The sequence below is a fragment of the Mchenga conophoros genome, linkage group LG12 (assembly GCF_057382185.1).
Source record: "Mchenga conophoros isolate Kocher_MC1m ecotype Shallow Benthic linkage group LG12, M_conophoros_male_GT1.1, whole genome shotgun sequence".
Lineage (NCBI taxonomy): Eukaryota > Metazoa > Chordata > Actinopteri > Cichliformes > Cichlidae > Mchenga > Mchenga conophoros.
Window position 1 is genome coordinate 4,199,175 of NC_140537.1, and position 14,854 is coordinate 4,214,028.

At 41.6% G+C, this 14,854-nt stretch overlaps 1 protein-coding gene across 2 annotated transcripts; it reads left to right on the forward strand.

Moving 5' to 3' along the window:
* Window positions 1-463: 463 nt before the first annotated feature.
* On the forward strand, window positions 464-14,745 carry LOC146561911 (poly [ADP-ribose] polymerase tankyrase-1). 2 transcript variants are annotated; one of them, XM_085293351.1, is made up of 28 exons: window positions 464-960; window positions 1,514-1,738; window positions 3,988-4,083; window positions 4,210-4,246; window positions 4,488-4,563; window positions 5,974-5,994; window positions 7,512-7,606; window positions 7,687-7,753; window positions 8,005-8,191; window positions 8,323-8,444; window positions 8,592-8,683; window positions 9,008-9,086; window positions 9,177-9,348; window positions 9,467-9,546; window positions 9,733-9,878; window positions 10,048-10,213; window positions 10,333-10,552; window positions 10,850-10,959; window positions 11,165-11,353; window positions 11,492-11,738; window positions 11,899-11,981; window positions 12,105-12,225; window positions 12,323-12,420; window positions 12,561-12,635; window positions 12,844-12,949; window positions 13,056-13,242; window positions 13,336-13,492; window positions 13,578-14,745. In XM_085293351.1, exons 1-28 carry the CDS (start codon window positions 510-512, stop codon window positions 13,662-13,664), a joined length of 3,792 nt encoding a protein of 1,263 aa, XP_085149477.1. In that variant the 5' UTR covers window positions 464-509; the 3' UTR covers window positions 13,665-14,745. The 2 variants fall into 2 exon arrangements, with proteins under 2 accessions (XP_085149477.1, XP_085149478.1); XM_085293352.1 differs by lacking the exon at window positions 5,974-5,994.
* Window positions 14,746-14,854: the final 109 nt, after the last annotated feature.

The following is a 14,854-nucleotide window of genomic DNA, read 5'->3' on the forward strand; positions in this document are numbered from 1 at the left end:
ATATTATACTTAAACATTATGAAAACCCTTCAGTTTTTTTGCGGTTTATTGTACGGAAAAGAAGTCTGCCAGTGGAACAATTGAGAATTACTTGAGATTTTTTTTTAATTATCTCTGCCGCCCCAGGCATAAGCCCCCCAAAGCAATTAATTCTTTTTTTTAAAGTTCGTTTATTATTTTTTATTATTAATTGTTTATTGCACTGTGAAATATAAAATATATATTTCACATAAAAAAAATTCTCCCCCCAAATCTCACAAACCTATTTTCAGTCTTTTAGTACGTTCTTTTAAATTAAATAATCAATTTTAAATAAGGCAATAAAGCAATGTAATACCTAAAGACGATATTTTGTAATGTGTTTTGCAATGCATTATAGTAAGTTTAAGTCGGAGAGGGGGAGGGGGTCCACTGCCAGGCTCCACTAAGAAAACAGCTGACAGGAAACACGACCACTTTCACCGGAAAGAAGGAGGAACTGCTTTTATTATCGCCTGAGAGCTGCTGTAATGGCGGTGTCTCGACGTTCATCGCAGCAGCAACAACAGCAAAATACTTTACAGTCTCCGCCGAGAAACGGCTCTCTTTCTGGCGCTCCTCCGGGCTCTCCGCCGATGGCTTTGCTGACCTCGGCCGTCGGACCTTCGGAGAATGAGAGGGAGTGCAGCGGAGGGATTGAAATGGCTTTGGCCTCCCCAGACCTACCAGCCCCGGCCTTAGCGAGCAGTGCGAGCTCCACCACGACAACCTCTGGCGGAGGTAGCAGCAGCGTTTCGAGCCCTGGCTCTGGAGCTGCCAGTCCCACCGACGGCAGCAGCGGCATCGGTGGGGCGTTCAGGGAGTTGTTCGAGGCCTGTCGTAATGGAGACGTATCCAGAGTAAAGAGACTTGTGGATTCGGTGAATGTAAACGCGAAGGACATGGCTGGTCGAAAATCAACCCCCCTTCATTTCGCTGCGGGTAACGAGCTAATGAAGTAGCAACAGCATCTTGTTATTAGCTAACATACTGCGGGCGGCTAGCTAGATAATGTGTTTTGCTTGACTTGTTTAGTGCTAGCGCTAACATTTTATTTACATTTATCTTTCTTATATATTCCTTAAAATGTAACTATAATTTTAAGCTGTCGTTTTATAACTGTTTTATAAGCTGTGCCGCTAATAACATTTAGCTAGGAAACGCAAACCGTCGTATCTTTTAGTTAGGATAACCGTACGTTAGCATGAACTGCAACAAAAACTAACAGTATGCTACTACGTGTATGTTGTTTGCTAAGTTCCCAAGCCCTAAATTAAATACAACACCTCTGCAATTATTATAGGTAAGAAGTTTGTGTATCTATACGGATGCTTAATCGTATAAAGAGTATTTATATTTTAATATAGTTATAAAGTGTTGTTTTTGTTGGGATATTTCCTGTGAATGGCTAAAAGCTATTAATGTTAGCAGGATACTTATGCAAAACGCTTAATGTAATATAGATGGAAAAACTCAACGCACGTGCTTCTTTCAGGCTTTGGTAGAAAAGATGTTGTGGAGCACCTTCTGCAGACTGGGGCCAATGTTCACGCTAGGGATGATGGAGGTCTCATCCCCCTGCATAATGCCTGCTCTTTTGGACACGCAGAAGTCGTCAGCCTCCTCTTGTGTCAAGGCGCAGATCCAAATGCCAGAGACAACTGGAACTACACTCCGTTACATGAGGCTGCCATCAAGGGAAAGATAGATGTGTGCATTGGTAAGGATGCTAGCCGTTTATATCTACGGTTAGGCAAATATGGAATTGTGTATGTGTGGGAGTGAAAAACTTAATAAATATGTGTGTGAGACAGGAAAAACAGCCAGAGCAGGCTGAAAACATTACTTACACTGGGGTGACACACAAACAAATGCCTTAGTGTTTTTTTTTTCCCCTATCAAATTTCTATAGCCTATATAACCTTTTTATTTGTTAATTTACATAAACATTTGCCTATGCAGGGATGGCTGCCATGTAGAAGTACATCTTGTGGACTCATTTCAAGAGTAAAGAAACAGTTTGAACTAGGGCGATATGGCCAAAAATATTTATCACGATATATATTTGAAAATTTGCGATAACGATATAACTGACGATATAATTGATGCGAGACAAAATACAACTCCACAACATTACTAGCGCAAAAAGACAACCTTCCATTTATTTTCACTTAAACAAGAAGCTGGTTTTTATGTACATTAAAGCTTTATAAAAATGTAACAGTGCAAATGCAAATTCCTTGCTGAAAGTTTAACCAAAAGGCATTTCCAGTAGAAATGGGCTGACATATCCTGAGCATAACCATGTATAATATCCACTGAAGTTAAAAAGAGGTGCTTTGCAACATTAAACTGCAGTGTGCAGTACGCATTTTTCGGACCATAAGGTGCACGGGATTATAAGGCACATTAAGCGAAACAAAGCAGTCAGATAAATCAAACTTTATTAAACTCATTCTTCTTGCTTCCTCCACTTCTGTACCATTGATTTATTAATGTTGAATTCTCTGGCAGCTGCTCTATTCCCATGTTGCAGTATATTAATGACTAACCTCGTATTGTGGATGGATTATCTCAGTTGTTCTCCTGACTGAAGTTTGGTCCGTTTACAGCACCCTGCCATGCGATTGCATTTGTCTCCAACTATCAGGAACCTTAACGTTAACTTTTATAAGTGTAAAAGTGTTAGTGTTCGTCCTCCAGCTTCACTGTTTATGCTAACATAGCTGTGTCGCTAGCGATCACGTAGCACATCATTATATACCAGCTAGCCCAACTTCAGTAACCCTACAAACGTCACTGCTGTTTAGTTTCCGGTCTTCATTTATGTTGGAAGTGATAGCAGAGCTGTACGTTTGAATTTTTCAGAAATCTCTCAGTCAGAACATGCAATATCATGCTTAGGCAACTAGCGAAACTAGCGAGCTAACTTCCGCTAGCTTCCTGCTAACTTCTAACTCCGTTAAATGTAGTAAATTTTGTTTTCATGGATGCCTGGAAGTTAGACTTCATAGTTACACCTGGTAAAGCAGCAATGCTGATCGTTTTATTAAAGATGAAAGAATTTAGACAGTTTTTAACTCTAAGTGATGCTGCAGTGTTCTTTGACCTGAAGATTACGGAGTTTGGGACCCAGATTACTCCCAGATTTAAGCATCTTAGTCCGACAATAACGACGGCCGCTTGCATGTTCTGCAAAAATGGTGCTTTGTCGTGTATCTGACGGACAAACACCAAACCAGTTCCACATCACTGAAGTTGCACCATTTTTACAAACCAATTCTGGTTCATCTGTTTCGCTCAACAATCGGCCATGTGCGTATGAAAACAAGGGCACTGCGCATGCGCGTTTTACTCATATTCTATCGCGATATTTCATTTTCCTATCGTTGCCTAACATTATACTGGTATTACCGTGAACGATATAATATGGCCCAGCCCTAGTTTGAACTGGCATTATGAGCCATCCTAAGCCTCAGTCTTTGACTCATACGGATTATTTGTATAAATAAAATGTGCCTGTGTGGAAATAACTGAGGTTCTACTTGATAAATCAGCCGGGTTCATTCTCAGCACTTAACTTGCCAAACAAACAGAGACTGTAATTGCCCATGGAAAGTTATATCCACTGCAAACATTTATGTGAAGTGTTTTGCATGCCAGGCTCTAATCTAAGCGCTCATTTTCATCCAGATGAATACAAGACTGATGTCATTCTAGTTCTTTGAGTGTATGTGCAAACGTCTGATGAGCTGGAGCATTCATTGTGCGAGGTGGCGTTCTCCCCTGGGGCTCTTTAAAATATAGAGGTGGTGCCAGCTTGAACACTGTTTTCAACTTTGTGTCTTTTATTATTATCTATGCTGTTTAACCAGCCTTCCTCTTTATTAATATGCACAGCATTCTGAGTAACACAAAAAAGGAACGTTAAAATGCAAGTTTTTGTTTATTTCATCTTATCTTTTGCAGTGTTACTGCAACACGGAGCTGATCCTAACATCCGCAACACCGATGGCAAGTCTGCTCTGGATCTGGCTGACCCTTCAGCTAAGGCAGTTCTCACTGGTCAGTCTCGGTTAATGTGCCAAACAAACATAAGCAATAAATGCTATGTAAAGTTAAGTCACATGCCAATATTTATGTATAAGTGTTTCACACGTTTCTCTAATCTGAGAGTTTTTCTTGTTCCAGGTGAATACAAGAAGGATGAACTTTTGGAAGCAGCAAGGTGAGTGTGTCAATAGTTGATGACATGAAGTTCTTGGGTAAACTGCAGTTATAGAAACGATGCTGGTGTGTCCTGTGATTCTGTAAGCACATTTAAGAGTTAAAACATATGAAGGAGGAGAAAAATGATTGCATGTGATATCCTTTTAATCTGACTTTAATTGACCTTGTCTTAGTTGCTAGTTTCCATCAATTTATTTTGATTTAACAACATCTGAGTCTTTTCAACCATCTAATTACAGGAGTGGAAATGAAGAAAAACTGATGGCACTGCTGACTCCATTAAATGTCAACTGTCACGCCAGCGATGGTCGCAAGGTAAATGAGCCACAAGTAGCACATTACACCAAATACATACATACACGTTTACTAGTGTGTTTCCAAAACTTCAGATTTTGAGGGGGAAAATGCACGTTGTGTTTTTTTTGTTCGTTTGTTTTTTAATTCAGTCAGCATGTGTTTAAAGGAGTCTGAATTAGTTTGAATGGTGTTTCTATAGAGGATTTATGTTGGGGCCATCTTAATTTGGAAATACCTGTTTTAGACATTTCTTATTCTCTAATCATGCATGCGTGACTCTCATGAGACCATCCACAATCCATTTGCTGCTGTGAAATCATCCTCATTTTAACAGCATCAGTTTTCTTCAACTTGGCTTTTAATTGTCCAGCCTTTTTCAAGGAAACCACTAAAAGCACTATTTCAACCCAGTTTATCAGGCTAGTTGATTCTGTATACATTCTCTTGAAGCTAAAGTAGACATAAATTTACACGAAAAACCCCCAAAACTATATTTTTCCAGCATGTTTGGTCAGTTGTGAAATCTATTTTCTGTGGAAGCACATCTGGTCAGATCAAAGAACTAGGCTTAATGTATTCTGCACAGTTTATTTCTGTGTCATTTTCAGTTCTTAGTCTTTGTTAGTGGGACGTGATTACACTGTAAGCAGTGTTTAGATCACCATGCAGGTTTCCTCCTGTTAATTTTGTTTGTTTTGTTTTTTGTCTTCCTCTTTGTGGTTGAGGGAACTACATGTGTAATGGTACAAACACAGCTGGCACTCCTCTTTTAGACTTTACACACTGTTTATCATGGCTGATTTAGGTGAGGGATCTTGTTTCCATTGCATCCCTATGAACAGGAGCATTTACTCCTACTGTTTGTGTGTGTGTGTTTCTTTTTTCTTTTCTTTGGGAGGGGGGGTGGGGTTGGTCCCTCATGCATTATTTTCAAATTATTGAATGATTAGCTTTCTTATCCTGAATAAATGTGTTTATTTCTCTAACCAGCTTAAAACAAAACATAACTACTACCTTCATTATTCCATGAAAACTCATTGTTGCTAACAGTTTTTCAGCACATGTCATTCACTTCTAACCGTATTTTTTTCCATCAGAAATTAAAGTGTTACCTCTTTGCAGTAGAATTGATGTTTGCATGATCTAGGTCTGTAAGCCACTTTGGAGATGTGGTCTGGAATTTAAGCAGACCTAAGAAGAGGAGGAGCAGTCTCCACTGCATCCTCCAGCTACTTACCCTCTCTGGCCCCGTGTCACATTTAATCTCACACCGTCTTTGACGGATCAAACAGTGGTTATTGTCTTACTGCGCTTTATGTTTCACTGACTTTAAGGGAGAGAGAGAAATTGCTGTGAAAAGACACTGTCATTTTGTAATTTTTGTTTCATTTTGTTTTCCGTGTGACTCTGGCAACATTTGTCGATCAGTCAACATCACAAAAAATGCTGGTAAGTTGACCTTGATAACGGCCACTTAATTGATGCACTGTTGTGATCTTTTTTTGTTTGTTTTTGTTTTTATTCTTTTATTTTTAATCCATCGTTTTTATTTGACCAATAAGCTGGCTGTCACTTGTTAATTGCACATCATGGACCTGGGTGTACGGGTCACTCATTTATCCTACCCTGATGCTCCTCTGTTGTGTGTGCGTGAATGTGAGTGAGCGACTGAACTGGGTTGGTGTCATGGTGACGACTCATCTTTTTGGATTTGGAGAGGAGCACAAAATGCCCACTGCCTGCCTACTTCAGCGTCTGTCCTCTCTCCTCTGCACACTCACCCACACTTCTCCAGCTTTCGATCACTTGCACATAAATCAGTGTCTGATTTATCTTTTCATTAATTTTGTTTTTGATGATGGTGATAATTCATGCATGCCTGAAGGCCTGCCCCTCTGCACTTTGTTTGTCAATCGAATCTTGAATTTGTGTCATTGTAACTTGTGTATACTTCACATGTCCTTGTTGGATTAGTTGGTATGCAGTAATGAATGGTCTAAACTTAACCTGCCATTCTAGTGCTATGCTCTTCCCTCCATGTTGATTGCTTCTAAATTGCTTGTGTCATCCCAAACTGAATGAAGCCTCCATGATTCAACTCTCATTATTCAGAGCTGTTTTTTGTTTTTTTTCACTGTCACTTAATAGTCTTACATTTCTGCATTTTTATATTAACATCACTGCATGGATTGAAATGAAACAATGTCCCTTCTTTTCATTGTGAGCTTGACCTGAGCCAGATTTTTGAACAGTGAACAAATGCAATTGAAATGGGATTTGCAGCTTTGCTTATACTAATTCTCATTTTTCTTGGCTGAAATTAGGCTATTTGATTTTTTGTTTTTTCTCAGCCTGCTTATTGTAGCTTCACTGCATCCTATTATGGTTGGGATTCAATATAATTTTATTTACTCAATAGCTAGTATTGAATGATTGTTTTTATACACAGATAATTGAAAAATTAATAGAAATTAAAATTGGAAGCATTTTTGTATGTCTCTATTGTTTTTTCTTTTTATTTATTTGTTAATTATTTTATAACTGGAATTGGAAAGTAAGTCAGATATTGTATCCTAACCATAATTCACAAGCAGCCTTTTGGACTTTACTACTCCTCAGCTTACTGCATCAAACCTATTTTCGAAGTACTAAGACCTAAAAGATTTATTTTTTTGTGATCTTATCAATTGGAAATCGAGTTAGATGACTAGTGAGGTTAAAGTTGCTCGTCGTCGCTCAGGTCAGACATAGTAACAACAGCAACTGAATTTTGTTGTTGAATTTTCCCCACAAACTCATTGACTCTGCATCACGATGTCCGCCATTCATCTGCAACTCACCGAGCATAGCCTGCTCTAGCACAATTGCTTTTGGCCTTAATCAGCCGCTCGCTCATGTGGCCATCAAAGGCAGTATGCACCGACCCGGCCCACGAACGATGTTAACAGGCTTTCTTTCTCTTGCAGTCTACACCGCTGCACCTGGCTGCTGGGTACAACCGGGTCCGCATCGTTCAGCTCCTCCTTCAGCATGGGGCTGATGTTCACGCCAAGGACAAAGGGTGAGGCTTTTTTTTTCTCTTCTCTCTTTTGTCCTTTTAAGTATAAGTCACGACACTAACCAGAGTGTGTTGTCCGGCAGTGGTCTGGTTCCTCTTCACAACGCCTGCTCCTACGGTCACTACGAGGTCACCGAGCTTCTGCTTAAAGTAAGACACGATTTCTTATTTGATGAGCTTGTGCTTTTAGGACTCTGGGTTGGTTGAAATGTTATTGAGCAATGAATAAGTGTAACTCGTTTCGCTTTGTAAAATCATGTCATGAGTTATAACTAGGAAATAACGTAGTGCTAGGAATTGTAATCAGACACTAATTACATTTTGTTATGTCAGATACTGATGTGATGAAACAAATGTTTCTTCCTTCTCCTGTACACGTTTTGTGCTGTTTCTCTCTGCAGCATGGAGCCTGTGTGAATGCCATGGACCTGTGGCAGTTCACTCCCCTCCACGAGGCAGCATCCAAGAACCGAGTGGAGGTTTGTTCCTTGCTGCTAAGCCACGGGGCTGACCCCACCCTCCTAAACTGCCACAGCAAGAGTGCTGTGGACATGGCTCCGACTCCAGAGCTGAAAGAAAGGCTTACCTGTGAGTTCTCGCTAAGCCACCTAAAAGGCTTCATCAGCAGGCATTTTTTTCCACAAAGATTAGCTTTCATGTACTTAGAAACCCAAATCATTAGACCATACCTAATTTGTCATTTCCACATCTCTTTTTAGATGAGTTCAAAGGTCACTCATTGCTGCAGGCAGCCAGGGAGGCGGACGTGGCCAAAGTGAAGAAGACGCTGGCTCTGGAAATTATCAGCTTCAAACATCCTCAGACCAACGAAACAGCTCTGGTCAGAATCAAGTCTATGGAGCTTGCCAGTAGTTTCTCTTAACATGCCTGTCTCTCTCTCTCTCATTGTGCTACCAGCAGTTCTTTGCATAATTCTGCATAATGAAGATGAAGCTCGGCACTAATATAATGTTAATGTGTATTTCAGCACTGTGCTGTGGCTTCACCCCACCCTAAGAGAAAGCAGGTGACCGAGTTGTTGCTGCGTAAAGGTGCCAACATCAATGAGAAGAACAAAGAGTAAGTTAACAACAAAAAGTTTTTAGATTGTATTTTTAAAAGTAAGAAGCAAATAAACTAGGAGTTCATCTTAAAGGTAATGAATGTAGCTGATATAATAATAATAATTATAATAAGCATTTTATTCCAAATTAAGCAACTTAATCTCTGTGGTCTAAGATGTGACAACATAATTGCAAAAAAATGTGTTGCAAGTAAAAACACATTAAAGTGCCGCAAAGACGTGAGACCGTGATGTAAAACATTTAAAAAAAAACGAAAAGCTGCTGATTCAGCACTAAAGAGTGATAATGGTGACATGTTCTCATCTGTGACGTCTTTTAGCTTCATGACCCCGTTGCACGTCGCTGCCGAGAGAGCTCACAATGATATCCTTGAGGTGCTGCAGAAACATGGAGCAAAGGTGTGCTTTTGCATTTCCTTTTTGAAAAAATGTGGTCTTTGGGAGAGTTGTTGGTATGAAACTTAGAAACCTCTTTCGTTCTGACTCCAGGTCAATGCTGTGGACACTCTGGGTCAGACAGCTCTTCATAGAGCGGCGCTGGCTGGTCACATCCAGACCTGCAAGCTGCTGCTGAGTTACGGGGCCGACCCCTCCATTGTGTCTCTGCAGGGCTTCACCGCTGCTCAGATGGGCAACGAAGCTGTGCAACAGATCCTCAACGGTGATTACCGCACTTCTAACTTTCAAGAAAATGGAAAAAACACTATTTTTCTTGATCATCACATGGTGTATGTGAGTCCTTCTTTGACAGCTTTTTTTTTTTTCTTTCTCTTTTCCAGAAAATGTTCCCACACGTAACTCTGACGTGGACTACAGGTTTCTGGAGGCGGCCAAAGCAGGAGATCTGGATACAGTGCAAGTAAGTTCACTGATTCTTCTGCCTGATCATTCATGATGAGTTTCACAGAGACTTATTACTGTGATAAAATCTTTATTGTACACTTGTAAAATTTGTAGCACATCAGTTCCACATGCTCACTAGTAGCAGTGATATAAAATGTAATGTCTTGTAAACTTGGCTAATTAGAAAATGTACGTTTGGCAGCAACTTTGCACCCCCCAGAACGTAAACTGTCGGGACTTGGAGGGGCGCCACTCCACTCCTCTGCACTTTGCGGCCGGTTACAATCGAGTGGCTGTTGTTGAATACCTGCTACACCATGGAGCTGACGTTCACGCCAAAGACAAGGGGTGAGTTCTTAAACTACCATCTTACAGTCTGTTAGTTCACTAAAAATGTCATAAAAGACATCAGAAGTTATCATGTTTAAAGCCTTTTAAGCCGTAATTATCAGTACTTTAAACACATTTTCTTCCCTCTTAAATGTGATCTTTTTTTCTGCCGGTTTTCCTCCTTCAGTGGTCTTGTTCCCCTCCACAATGCGTGCTCCTATGGTCACTATGAAGTGGCCGAGTTGCTGGTCAGACATGGAGCTTCAGTGAACGTGGCCGACCTTTGGAAGTTCACCCCTCTTCACGAGGCTGCGGCCAAAGGAAAATATGAAATCTGCAAACTGCTACTCAAAGTAAGCGCCCACCCTCATGATTCTGACAGGAAAACGAATCACTTTGGCCTGGAAAGTCACTCAGTGTCATGTGCAACAAATATTTTTATAAAATCGATCAACTAAACCTTTCTGTTCAGCATGGAGCCGACCCAAGCAAGAAGAACCGTGATGGCAACATGCCGCTGGACATGGTGAAAGATGGGGACACGGACATCCAGGACCTGCTGAGGGGCGATGCCGCCCTGCTGGATGCTGCCAAGAAGGGCTGCCTGGCCCGGGTCCAGAAGCTCTGCTCCCCGGAGAATATCAACTGCAGAGACACACAGGGGCGCAACTCCACACCGCTTCACCTCGCAGGTACAAGCTCTTCTGATGTGTTTGTATACTTTTGTACTGAGTAAAAATACTAACTCACACACTGTTTGACATAAAAACTTGGAACATAATATGTCCTGTTTTTCTGGCTGTTGGTCTTATGTGTTTTGTATTTACACAGTGTTTCCTTTGCATTTTATTCATGTCGAGCTGTAAAAAGAGTGGAGCTCAATGAGACTAATCTCATCTAATTAAATATGCATTAAAAAAGACTTTTCGAAGTGTGTTCATATGAAGGAAGTTGCACTGACTCTTTTTTTTTTTTTCTTCTTCTCTCAGCTGGCTACAACAACCTTGAAGTGGCGGAGTATCTATTAGAACACGGGGCCGACGTCAACGCTCAGGACAAAGGAGGCCTTATCCCTCTTCATAATGCTGCCTCTTACGGGGTCAGTCTCAGCTACATAAACAGAAACATTTTTGTGGGTTTTGTAGCTGTAGATACATGAAAAGTGTAAACATTGTAGATGAAAAGATACTTGAGCTGATGACCTTGCCATCAGCTCTTGAAAACTCTGTGTCAGTAACTGTGTTATTTTATTTAACTTGAAGTTCAGGGTTTAACTTGTGATCTGTTCCCTCTCTTCCTCGCAGCATGTGGATATTGCAGCCCTTCTGATCAAATACAACACGTGTGTGAATGCCACAGACAAATGGGCGTTCACACCCCTCCATGAAGCAGCTCAGAAGGGTCGCACACAGCTCTGTGCGTTGCTGCTGGCTCATGGAGCCGACCCCACCATGAAGAACCAGGAGGGGCAGACTGCTCTGGATCTGGCTACGGTAATGGCTCCTGTCTGAAAGAATAACTGTGATACTAAACGCACCATAAAATGAAATTCTGTACTTCAATATGTTTGCTCGTTGAAAGGCTCAGGCTGTTTCCTTTGCTGAATTTTTTTAACTTGTATATTCCTGCAGGCTGATGACATCCGAGCCCTGCTGATGGATGCCATGCCACCGGATGCCCTGCCCAGCTGCTTTAAGCCTCAGGCCACAGTGGTCAGCGCCTCTGTCATCTCCCCTGCCTCCACGCCTTCTTGTCTCTCAGCTGCCAGCAGCATAGACAACCTTGCCGGGCCCCTCACTGAGCTGGCTGCTGCCGCTGCTACAGGGTCCTCCGGGGTGGCAGATGGAGCCACTGGCACTGACCGCAAGGAAGGGGAAAGTAAGTTTGTTGCGGTCCTTATATCAAACACTGCTCAGTTTATAAAATCTTGTTAAGCAGACAAATTGGACATAAAAGAGATTGGGGAGCTTGTGTTACAATTATTTGTTTTATTAAATCTTCTGGGTTTTTTGTTTTGTTGTTTTCTTTTTTTTCATAGTGGCAATGCTGGACATGAACATAAGTCAATTCCTGAAGAGTCTGGGCCTGGAGCACCTCAGGGACATCTTTGAGAGAGAGCAGGTCATAATGGCTTTTTCTAGCAAGCACACCTTTTACGCTGGACCTGTAACCCGCTGGTTATACGTTTGACCAAAATTAAATTATTAAAGGTCTCAATTTGTTGTGGGGTTCTTTTTTTCTCAGATCACACTGGATGTGCTGGCTGACATGGGCCATGAGGAGCTGAAGGAGATCGGGATTAATGCATATGGCCACCGACACAAGCTCATCAAGGGAGTTGAGAGGCTGCTGGGTGGCCAACAAGGTGAGGTGTAACCCAGTGGCTTTTGGGGGGATTTTTTTTGGTACTACTTTAATAGAGAGTGTGCATCTTTACACTTTGAATCTTGATCACTTCTCAGGTGGCAACCCATACCTGACATTCCACTGTGCCAGCCAGGGAACCATTCTTATAGACCTCGCCCCAGAAGACAAGGAGTACCAGTCAGTGGAGGAGGAGGTGAGCTGAGAAGCTGCATTTACCCAAAAATAGTGTCTCTTTTTTAATGCAGCTGTTCTAAATACCTGGTAAATTATTATGTAGCGATAGCTGGACAGAGTGCCTTATAACAAACCTTGTTGTTCATGTGTGTCACACAGATGCAGAGCACCATCAGAGAGCACAGAGATGGAGGCAATGCTGGTGGTGTCTTCAGCAGATACAACATCATTAAGGTCTGAATGCTGACTCTTTACTTGACTGTTTTGATTATCAGCAAAATACTGACCAAGTGTTGGCTATTTTTTAAAATCTTTATTTAGTATATTTTTGGGGTTACAAACCTCAATATTACAGCAGTTTGGGAGGAGTCATTAGTTTATGGTGTAAAACAAACACAACTCCCTGCATCCTGTTTGAAATGTACCCTACTGTATCACACAGATTCAAAAGGTGGTAAACAAGAAGCTGAGGGAACGTTACACCCACAGGCAGAAGGAGATCGCAGATGAGAACCACAACCATCACAATGAGCGGATGTTGTTTCACGGTAACCACGCCCACTGTCACACCATCTATGTGCTCTGTGTGTCTGCAGCAGACATAACAGAAAACCTGACTACTGTGTAACTTCATCCTGCCACAATTTCTTACAGGCTCCCCGTTTATCAATGCCATCATTCACAAAGGCTTTGATGAGCGTCACGCCTACATAGGAGGGATGTTTGGAGCAGGTATCTATTTTGCAGAGAACTCCTCAAAAAGCAATCAATACGTCTACGGCATCGGTGGAGGCACTGGCTGCCCAACACACAAAGACCGATCCTGCTACCTGTGCCACAGGTAACTTTTGGCTGTCACCCATTAAACTGCAGCACAAAGATGTTGTAGCAAAGTTTTGTTCCTGTACTCAGTTCATATGTTGTGACTTCTCAGGCAAATGCTTTTCTGCCGAGTGACTTTGGGGAAGTCGTTCCTACAGTTCAGTGCCATGAAGATGGCTCACGCTCCCCCAGGACATCATTCAGTAATCGGGCGGCCCAGCGTTAACGGCCTAGCTTACGCCGAGTACGTCATCTACAGAGGAGAGCAGGTAATTAAGAACTCGGGCCATAGCGTTAGCAAAAAGCAACACGTGCTGTGTAATATTGGCTGACACCCTGCTTTGTTTTCTTTAGGCCTACCCAGAGTACCTCATCACCTACCAGATCCTTAAGCCTGAGAGCGCAGCGCAGTCTGCAGCAGGAGCCGAGCAGAAGTCGTAGTTACTTCATGTTACACAAACTCACACAAAGACTCGATGCTTGCTTCTTTTTTCCCCCATTTGTATTGCAAATGCCTAAACACCGTTTTTATTTACCAAACACATTTCCAGTTTTCTGTCCAGTAGAGCCCATGGTGACCAGTGCTTCATGAGCAGATATGCTGTAATACTCCTCATGGTGATTTTCTTTTAGTTTTTTTCCTTTTTTCTGTTTTGGACTCGGCTGCATGATTTTACAGAAGCATGTAAAGCCCAATAGCGTGTGTGGGTTAGTTTTTTGTTTTCAATATGTCTCCCCTCCTCACCAGTGAGAAGGATGCCTGTAGAGACTTTGAAGTTTCAGCATTAACAGTTTGCCACTCTCTGTCGCCTCATACCTTGTGACTGTGGAGAATCAGCAGCAGCCGCCTTCGCCTCACCTCTACTCACACTTGCTGTCGAAACCTGAAACCTGTGGACTACTACAACCCTGTCGTGTTTGGGGTTCAAGACTGTATAGAATGGTCTGTGGTTAACTGTGACTTTAATGCTAACCTATAACACTACCATACATGTAACAGGTTGTCATTGCTATACTGTAATGCTGACGTTCCAAACTTTGAACCCGAGAACACTACAAAGACTGAACTGCAATGTTTAACGGTGGCTTTATTTAGGGTTGGGCACGATTGGTTGAGAAAGGGCGTCACAGAGTTTGGGACTGTTTGGGATATTACAGTACTGATTTGGCATCATAACTACGCAGCTAAATGTGTTTGTGTTTCCTTACAAGTGGACATCCTACAGCCAGTGAGCTCAAAGCACCCTTTCTGTCGCCATGGTTTTACTCACAGACATCACACCCATATGGATTTGCACTTTTACGTAGAAAACTATTTAAGTTATTTTGAAATTTAACTTGCAAGTTTGCGGAGGAAAAATATTTGTACAGGTTGTGTAAATGTTTGTGTATAACTGTTGCTGTTTAACAATTTTTTTTGAGTTAAACTGTAAATGACATCTGTATTTTTCCTTTAATGCCTTCTGATTCTCCTATACCGTTTTTGTTTTTTGTTTTTTTAATAAATGTCCCATTAACAGCTCCTTGTGTTTTGAGCGTCTGATTTATTATCCATTTCTTTTATGATATGTAAAGTCGAAGGTTAGGGATTTAATGTAGCTTGATGCGCAACTATACCAGTATGATTGAAA